Consider the following 9,554-nt stretch of genomic DNA (forward strand, 5'->3'; position numbering starts at 1 on the left):
GTACTGGACTCTTGAAAAGACTGACAATCCTATGAACTATATAGAGACGACTAATAATAACGATGTTAAAACCAAACACGGAGTGCCTGTTGTAGCAGCTGTAGTGGGTAAGTCGTGAGTATAGCAAGTTTATCGGGATAATTTATTTTATTTTTTGTAGTTCCATTTCCTTTAAGCTCATCTGTGACATTACTGTCTACAGCCACTAGTAGTACTCGTGTCTTACCATCTTCATCATCTCTAGCCACATCTTCTACTAGTCTCTCTCCTTCATCTACTCCTTCTCCCTCTTCTTCCTCCTCTCTCTCTTCCTCCTCTCTCTCTTCCTCTACTCCTTCTCCCTCTTCTTCCTCCTCTCTCTCTTCCTCTACTTCTTCTCCCTCTTCCTCTTCTTCCTCCTCTCTCTCTTCCTCTACTCATTCTCCTTCTCCCTCTCCTTCCCCCTCTTCCTCTCTTCCTCCCACAATCTCGTCTCTCACAAGAGCAACAACCAACCAGCCAACACATAGCCATGTATCCTGGACAACCAGTCAAACGACAATGACCAAAAGAGACACTCCAGACGCTGGTGTGTCTAAAACCATTGAAGACGTGAGAACTGATCCGTTTACGAGGACCTCATCAAATAGACCAGACAATACAAACACTTATAATCACCATGTTACACTCACACAATCATCCCCACATACCACTCCTCCCCCCTCCTCCTCATCTCCTGTTATTTCTACTACTAGTGCTGGGTCTAGTCACGGCCGTTCTGGTTCTCTCTTGCCTATTATTATTGGTTCTGCTGTGGGTGTGGTTGGTGTCCTCATAGGTCTCTGTATTGGTCTATTGTTTGTTATTGTCTGGTTGGCCAAACGAAGATCGTTAGCTTCGACCAGTAACTTTGGAGCAGCATATAGAACATGTTAGTAATACTCTAATAATAATAAAGGAATTATTTTAGAATAAGTATTGTACATATACTATATAAGGAATATCTTAATACTATTCATATTGTACTATTTATAGAATATGTTAGTAATGTACTATTACTTATAGAATATTGTGTAGTATGTATCATATGGAGTAATTATTACTGTGATATGATATATGAATAACAAGATTTGTGTGTGTAATATTTTGTTTTTTTTCTTTGCTTATAACTTGGCAGGAATTCATGTCTAATTTGTGTATGATGTCATTAGCTTTTGATTGACATTTCAGAGTATTAACATTTCAATGATGTTTTCAAACTATCAATTCAACATGCATGTATTAAATTCCAATGATATTTTATATCTGCTTTGTTTGTACGTACATGTACACATGTACATTCTTTCTTCATTTTCTCACCTCCTCCTCCTCCTCTTGTAGGCACTCCTAATAGATACATAAGGAAATGCGTATCCAGTCCACTCTATGAAGGTACTAATCTAGCAAAGACAACAAGGGCCATATCCGCAACAATCATTCCACTTGCTAGTTCATCACAGACCAGCTCTTTGGATTCAAATCATTCATCCCAGAGTGTTTCTACTCATCCACAAATTGTTGTATGTCCTCGTATTATTCCTCCAATAGCACCTCCCTCTCCCCCTCCTTCACCTCCTCCTCCTCCTCCTCCTCCACCAAACTTCTCTCCTCCGCCTCCTTCTCCTCGTACCCCTCAAGGTCCTCCTCGTGTTCCTCCAGTTTCTCATGTGTCTCCTCTTACTATTTCTTCTCAGTACAGTCTCTCTCGTCCTCCTCCTCCTTCTCTCCCTCTTCCTTCTCCACCCTCTACTCTGGCTATTCCTGCAGAGAGAAATCCACCCACCAGTCCAGCAATGGTCGGATCACCTTATGAAAAGGTGAGGAGAGAGAGAGAGAAAGAGAGAGAGAGAGCTTAACATTCATAATTGCTAATATGCTTTTTGTTTAGCCCATTCTTTGTGATGCAGCCTCGAGTTCATTTGTTAATCCTAATGACTGCATTTATGTTCCTAATGAAGTTAGCAGTAGTCATTGTTTATGATTATGATTATACTATTTACATGTTTTTTTTCTCAGGAACAGAGATCAAAGTTATTCAATGGTTCAGTTGGCTATGAATTTGACGACAAGTTGTATAAATCACTCTACGATGTATGTTACTTTAAAAATAATAAATACAGTTATATCATTATAATGCAAAAGGACGTAGCATATATGGTTTCAGTTACCCTCCTTTAGGTTCAAAATGTTAAAGATGATGGAGGTGAGAGTAAAGATGAGAATAAGTTCTTTCAAGAGTCGAGTGAGTATTGGAAGCCGCAGAAAACAACTACAGCAATATACAGACAACTAGCCAGCAAGAGATACAGGGAAATACCAAGACATGCAATACAGTAAGAAAAAAAGAACATTTAAAGACGCTAAAAGATGATCTTACAATTTCACTATGCTTTTTTAGAATAACAAAGTATTTAGGTTCTGGGCAGTTTGCGACTGTCAATAAAGCTCAGTGGATAACTGGTGGTGGGGATGTGTCTGTGGCTGTTAAAATGCTCAAAGCAGGCTCCTCCGAGCAAGAAAAGGTTAAATTTTTACAAGAAGCAGCAATAAATGGGCAGTTTCATCATCTTAATGTTGTACGGCTCTTGGGTGTCGTCACTGTTGGAGAACCGGTACTCTATAAATTAATTCTTAATTAAATTTATTAGATTATCATTAGGTTATTATTGTGCTTGAGTTATTGGGAAACGGAAACTTAAAGAAGTTCCTAACATCAAAACGACCAGTGTAATTAAACAACTCAGTACTTTTAGTGTTTAATATGATTAATAGTAGAGGCTGTGTGGTCCCTGAAGAGCTTCCTAATCTATTGTGCAACTTCTGTAAGCAGATTGCTTCCGGAATGGACTATCTAGCAAAGAAGACTTTTATACACAGAGACCTCGCTGCTAGGAATATACTAGTATCAGAACAACTGATTTGCAAAGTGAGAAATGAGTAATTGTCAAGAATACATTTATGGTAGTATTATTTATTGTAAATGCTTCCATAATGTATTATGCATTAGAAAATGACCATAAAAAGTTTGAGCTGATTCTGATCAATAATGGATTTTTAAGCTGCTCCTAAATCTGGCCAAAGCAAATTTTGCCAAAAATTAAAAAGAGAGAATTCTCCATTTTTATAATATTTTCTGATGCATATACATGTTCTCATGTTGTGTAGAAAGTTTGAGCTGATTCCAATCAAAATTGAATTTTTTACGAATTTTTTAATTTACTCAAAAATCGGACCAAAGTCCCTGTACTATAGTACAGGGATTTTGGCCAAATTTTGCCAAAAATGACTAGGAGAGAATTCTCCATTTTTATAATTTTTTTTGATGCATATACATGTTCTTATGTTGTGTAGAAAGTTTAAACTGATTCCAATCAAAATTGAATTTTTTATGAATTTTTTAATTTACTCAAAAATTGGACCAAAGTCCCTGTACTATAGTACAGGGATTTCAGCCAAATTTTGTTAAAAATAACTAGGAGGGAAATCTCCATTTTTATAATTTTTCTGATACATATACTCATACTTATGTTGTGTAGAAAGTTTGAGCTGATTCCAATCAGTACTTTTTTATTCCTATAGTATTTTTGTTGTAGTAATTTTCTTGTATCAGTAATTGTATCATGCCTTCATGCAAGTTTTAGCCAATTCTGATAACTATCTATTTAGCTATGGGAATATTAGAAAAACATGGCAATTCCTTGATGCATTTTGTCACTTTTTGGGTCAGTTTGATGTTCACCTCATTTATGCTCGTGTAGGTTGCTGATTTTGGTTTGTCCCGTGACCTTCAAGAAAACGAGTACTATATATCTCAAGGAGGTCTTGTACCAATAAAATGGACAGCACTAGAGGTACTATAGGGTTGTTGGTGCAGCATAAGTATTATTGATGCATGAATTGTAGGCAATATTTTACAGGAAGTACTCGACTGCTAGTGACGTGTGGAGTTATGGTGTGCTTCTGTTTGAGATATGGAGTCTAGGAAGGAAGCCGTTCTCATCACTAACAAATGAAAAAGTATGAGTTGCATTGATGCAGCATAATTTTGACTCTGTTTCTTCTTCCTAGTATATTGAGAAAATTGATGAAGGTGAGAGGCTTGCTCCTCCACCTGGCTGTCCCCGCTCGTTTTACCAACTAATGATGGACTGCTGGTATGCATAATATGTATCTGTATTGTCCTCATTGTATCTTTACCATAGGCACCCCAGCCCTCCTGACCGTCCATCTTTCACTTCCCTATGTCAGTATTTATCACAGCCTGTTGAGTCTTTGCTCCAGTTGGGTATCAGTCAAGTAGAGCTGGAGGAATCGCCTGAAGCAAGTACTCTAGGGGCACCCATTGAGGCTGGACAAGCTCTTTTTAAAGATATACAGATACGCTACCTTGATTAATGTACTGTACTCATATACTGATATTGGGTGCCCACTGTTTAAAGTGTGTACATCAATTAAACTATACTGCATGTCTGGATACATACATATATATATTTGTACTGTTTCTATTGATTATTATTATTATTATTTTGTGTGTGCTGGCACTCTTATATTCTCACCCTTTTGTTCATATAAATGTACATGTACAGTACGTGTTGGTGTATGTGTAGGCTAGATTATCAAAACTGATTGGTCACCTGATAGTTAGTTTTAGTGATAGGAGGTGGAGGAGAGAAAGGAGAGTATTATCACAATTATTCTTTTAACCTATTGCTTGAGACAATAACGAATCTTAATCCTCAGGTTAGTACATAATGTCTGTGCATGATGATAATTGCTCACATTTTCTACCCATGCAGGTCTTTGCTCTGATAATGGAGGGTAGGATACTACCTCTTCTCTTTCTCTTGTCAATTGCTACTCTTTCCTCTCCTTCCTGTCCCACCTCATATTACACTAATGTTATAAGTGTCAACAAGAGGTGTAATGGATTAGGTTCTTCAGATCATGAGAGTTGCTATTCATCCCTTGACCAGGCCTTTGAAGCAGTGCTGAACAATGAAACACGTCATAAAGTGATAATATGCATTAGTCAAGGAAAGCACCAGTTGAGTTCTAGTTATAACTTTTCAGGTGTTTCAGACTTTGCTATTGTTGGTAATGGATCTGCAGAGGATGTTACCATAAGCTGCACTGAAGGGGCAGGACTCTCTTTTTATAATTCCGACACATTGTTCTTCGAAGGGTTTACCCTCTTTCAATGTGGAGCATCTCAAATGAGTACCAGTAAAAACGTTTTCTGGCAGAAAGACTACTTACCCTTCAAGGTTGCCATGTATATTACACTTACTCGTAATGTTAGCATTAATGATGTGACTTGGCATCAATCAAAAGGTACTGGACTCGCATTTTATTTTTCTGGCAATGTGACCATAGATTCCTCCAAATTCATTAAAAATGGTCATGGTATGTCTAACAATGAACATGGTGGGGGTGGACTTCAGATAGAGTTCCCATTCTGCCTCCCAGGTGACTATTATTTTGATTGCGCAAAAAGTGATATGGCATTGGTATCAAATAATAGATCTGTGTACACAAGTAATCTACACTATGATATCAAGGATTCAGAATTCATTGGTAACTTAGCTTACAAAGGATTTGAGAATATTTTAAAGTCAAGAAACGAAGAGCGAAAAAATTATAACTTTGGCAAAGGTGGTGGTCTCTCTATTGTCTTCAAAGCCTGGGCACATGATAATAATATCTCCATTTACAACTGTACATTTAATGGAAACAAAGCTCATTACGGAGGAGGATTTTATGTTGGGTATTTTGACTATGCTTATTTCAATAGCTTTAGTATGACCAACTCTAATGTTAGCAATAACGAAAATTGCTTCATACGAAATTCTTCATGGGACACAGATGAGTCTGGAGGTGGTGGTAAGATACAATATGAACTTAATGTGACTAATGTCCTGGGATTCAATGGTATTTATATTACTGACTGTAGCTTTGAAAATAACACTGGGATTTCTGGTGGTGGATTATATGTGTGTTCATCAATTGGACTACCTTCAGTTCCCAGTTTAGTTACTATAGAAGGTACTCAGTTCATTGGAAACAGTGCTTTCCTGGGCTCGGCATTATACTATGGTCAGAGATTTTTGAGTGTTACCGTATCATTTAAACATGTTATAGCTAATTTGAACTATTGCAATTTTAATAGTAACACTCCAATATGTCAGACTGCGAAAAAGAAACAGACCCACTCTTTCCTGCCTTGCAGTGGTATAATATACTCAAACAGTTTTGACCTACATTTATTAGGAGATAATGTACCGTACTCAATAAGACAATAATGTACCGTACTCATATACTGATATTGGGTGCCCACTGTTTAAAGTGTGTACATCAATTAAACTATACTGCATGTCTGGATACATACATATATATATTAGCACTGTTTCTATTGATTATTATTATTTTGTGTGTGCTGGCACTCTTATATTCTCACCCTTTTGTTCATATAAATGTACATGTACAGTACGTGTTGGTGCATGTGTAGGCTAGATTATCAAAACTGATTGGTCACCTGATAGTTAGTTTTAGTGATAGGAGGTGGAGCAGAGAAAGGGGAATATTATCACAATTATTCTTTTAAGCTATAGTTTGAGACAATAGTGAATCTTAATCCTCAGGTTAGTACATAATGTCTGTGTATAATGATAATTGCTCACATTTTCTACCCATGCAGGTCTTTGCTCTGATAATGGAAGGTAGGATACTACCTCTTCTTTTTCTTTTGTCAGTTGCTACTCTTTCCTCTTCTTCCTGTCCCACCTCAAATTACACTAATGTTATAAAAGTCAATAAGAGGCGTAGGAGATCCTTTTCATCCCTTGATGATGCCTTTGAAGCAGTACAGTACAGTGAAAAACATCATAAAGTGATAATATGCATTAGTCAAGGGGAGTACCAGTTGAATTCTAGTTTTAACTTTTCGGGTGTTTCAGACTTTGCTATTGTTGGTAATGGATCTGCAGAGGATGTTATCATTAACTGCACTGAAGGGGCAGGACTCTCTTTTCATAATTCCAACACATTGTTCTTCAAAGGGTTTACCCTCTTTCAATGTGGAGCATTTCAGATGAGTACCAGTAGGAACATTAACTGTTCTGAAAATGGCTATTTGTCCTTCAAGGTTGCCATGTACATTACATTTACTCTTAATGTTAACATTAGTGATGTGACATGGCATCAGTCAAAAGGTACTGGACTCACGTTTTACTTTAACATGGTCATGGGATCATAGACTCCTCCAAATTCATTAAAAATGGTTATGATATGGCTAAGAATGAACCTGGTGGGGGTGGACTTCAGATAGAGTTCCCATTCTGCCTCCCAGGCAACTATGATTACGACTGTGCAAAAAGTGATATTTCATTAGTATCAAATAAATACACAAGTAATCTATACTATGATATCAAGGACTCAGTATTCAGTGGTAACTTAGCTTACAAAGGATTTGACAGTATTTTAAAGTCAAGAAATGAAGAGCGGAGAAATTTTAACTTTGGCAAAGGCGGTGGCCTCTCAGTTGTTTTCAAAGCCCGGGCACATTATAATAGTATCTCCATCAACAAGTGCACATTTGATGGAAACAAAGCTCATTACGGAGGAGGATTTTATGTTGGGTATTTTGACTATGCTAATTTTAATAACTTTAGCATGACCAACTCTGTCGTTAGGAGTAACGAAAATTGCTTCATACAGAATTCTTTATGGGACACAGATGAATCTGGAGGTGGCGGTAAGATACAGTATGAACTTAATCTGACTAGTGTCCGGGGAAACAATGATGTTTATATTACCGACTGTAGCATTGAAAATAACACTGGGATATCTGGTGGTGGATTATATGTGTGTTCATCAATTGGACTATCTTTTATCAATCATGTTATCATAGAAGGTACTCAGTTCATTGAAAACAGTGCTTTCCTGGGTTCAGCATTATATTATGGTCAAAGATTTTCGAGTGCTACTATATCAGGTAAAAAAGTTACAGCAAAATTAAACAATTGCATTTTTGAAAGTAACACTCCTCGTTGTCAGAATTCAAAACAGAACACTTCCTTCCTGCCTTGCAGTGGTATAATATACTCAAACAGTTTTGATCTACACTTATCAGGACATTTTGAATTTGACAATAACACTGATACTCCTATTGTTCTGCATAGTGCAGACTTGGTTGTTATGAGCAAATCCACTTTGACCTTTACCAATAACACTGCTAATGAAGGTGGAGGCGGCATGGGATTTTATGACTGCAGTTATCTCACTGTGCATTCGAACACTTCTTTCTATTTTATAAATAACAAAGTACTGACAAACACAGGTGGTGGGGCTATATACTCTGGTCGCTGTAATGGTGATGATCAGGCATCTTTAGTAACCTCAGAATGTTTCGTCAGATCAAACAAACCTTCTCTTCATCCAGACAAATGGAACAGTAACTTTAATTTTCGGAATAATAAAGTTAGTGGAAAGATAAATTCTGTTTTTGTCACTTCAATGGAGCCATGTTGGTATTCTAAGCACAACTCAATGATTGTAAAGCCAGATGACATTAAAGATGCTTTCTGTTGGAGTAACTGGAATTATGATAATGACACCACAGAAATGGAAGATGAGGAAGAAGAAATTGATTATAACATTAGATGTAAACATAATGTTATGTCTAGCATCTCATTAATTAGAACAAAGAAATCAAACATAAATCTCTATTCAGGTCAAAAGTTACCTAAACTTGACCTTTATGATGGTAAGAATAAATTGGTTAATTGGACGAATCAACTAAGCTACTGCATAGTAAGTGGTAATGCTTCATTTGATGGTACTGTTGATAAGTGTACATTCAATGTTGCTGGTAGTCATCAAATTTTTGGGAACACTACTAGTAGTCGTGTTAGAGTAGACACAGTTGATGGTCTCTCTATCTCTTTTGATGTTGACTTTTTACAATGCAATTGGCCTCTGGAGCAGCAAGGCAATTCAGGCTGTACAGTGCCTTCAAAATACTTTTCTTGTGATAATGACCCTTGTTACTATGATGACATTGTATTTACTAAATACTACCAGTATTGTCTTCATAATATAGGCAATGATACTAACAATGAGCTCCAGATTGCTGAATGTCCTTCTTCCTATGTCAATACAACATACCGTCAACCATATAATAAAATTTCAGAGAGTAATTGTGTTTCTTCTGAATTTTCTACCCGTAATGGCATACTGTGCTCTGAATGTACTGAAGGCTATAGTGTACCCATAAACTCCTTTTATCTCGAATGTCTAGAATGTTCTAACAGGACCAAGGGCTGGCTGCTGTTTCTTCTTATTCAAATCCTACCAATGACTCTAATGGTATTTGCCATCATTGTATTCAATGTGCATCTCACTAAAGGGTACATGTATGGGTTTGTCCTTTATTGTCAGCTTATGTCCATTTCATTCCCTGGTTGGATGTATCCAGCCTGGTTCTCACACATCAATCAGTATCTGATGGATGCTGAAGTTCTTTATGGTGACAGGATGCT

The 9,554-nt window shown here is 37.0% G+C and overlaps 2 protein-coding genes across 4 annotated transcripts; both read left to right on the forward strand.

Annotated features, from left to right (window-relative positions):
• The first annotated feature begins 400 nt into the window (after window positions 1-400).
• On the forward strand, window positions 401-6,471 carry LOC100632952 (ephrin type-B receptor 3-like). 3 transcript variants are annotated; one of them, XM_019993791.1, is made up of 13 exons: window positions 401-910; window positions 1,360-1,835; window positions 1,907-1,975; window positions 2,035-2,109; window positions 2,197-2,351; window positions 2,417-2,630; window positions 2,678-2,745; window positions 2,791-2,944; window positions 3,777-3,869; window positions 3,922-4,035; window positions 4,087-4,172; window positions 4,221-4,414; window positions 6,319-6,471. In XM_019993791.1, the coding sequence occupies exons 1-12, from the start codon at window positions 541-543 to the stop codon at window positions 4,411-4,413; spliced, it is 2,067 nt and encodes a 688-aa protein (XP_019849350.1). In that variant the 5' UTR covers window positions 401-540; the 3' UTR covers window position 4,414; window positions 6,319-6,471. The 3 variants fall into 3 exon arrangements, with proteins under 3 accessions (XP_019849350.1, XP_019849349.1, XP_019849351.1); XM_019993790.1 differs by lacking the exon at window positions 6,319-6,471 and having other exon boundaries at window positions 4,221-4,573; XM_019993792.1 differs by lacking the exons at window positions 1,907-1,975; window positions 6,319-6,471 and having other exon boundaries at window positions 4,221-4,573.
• LOC109580492 (uncharacterized) lies at window positions 4,660-6,317 on the forward strand. Its single transcript, XM_019993736.1, has 2 exons — window positions 4,660-4,758; window positions 4,815-6,317. The coding sequence occupies exon 2, from the start codon at window positions 4,830-4,832 to the stop codon at window positions 6,315-6,317; it is 1,488 nt and encodes a 495-aa protein (XP_019849295.1). The 5' UTR covers window positions 4,660-4,758; window positions 4,815-4,829.
• Window positions 6,472-9,554: the final 3,083 nt, after the last annotated feature.

This window comes from Amphimedon queenslandica, unplaced genomic scaffold, assembly GCF_000090795.2.
Source record: "Amphimedon queenslandica unplaced genomic scaffold, v1.1 AMPQUscaffold_13489, whole genome shotgun sequence".
NCBI classification, from domain to species: Eukaryota; Metazoa; Porifera; class Demospongiae; order Haplosclerida; family Niphatidae; genus Amphimedon; species Amphimedon queenslandica.

Bases quoted from the DNA above. Each gene is read 5' to 3' on its own strand.
- LOC100632952 (XM_019993791.1), top strand. From the start codon at position 541: ATGACCAAAAGAGACACTCCAGACGCTGGTGTGTCTAAAACCATTGAA. The intron at 1,836-1,906 runs GTGAGGAGAGAG...CTTTTTGTTTAG, and splicing joins TCGGATCACCTTATGAAAAG to CCCATTCTTTGTGATGCAGC. The intron at 2,352-2,416 runs GTAAGAAAAAAA...ATGCTTTTTTAG, and splicing joins ATACCAAGACATGCAATACA to AATAACAAAGTATTTAGGTT.
- LOC109580492 (XM_019993736.1), top strand. From the start codon at position 4,830: ATGGAGGGTAGGATACTACCTCTTCTCTTTCTCTTGTCAATTGCTACT.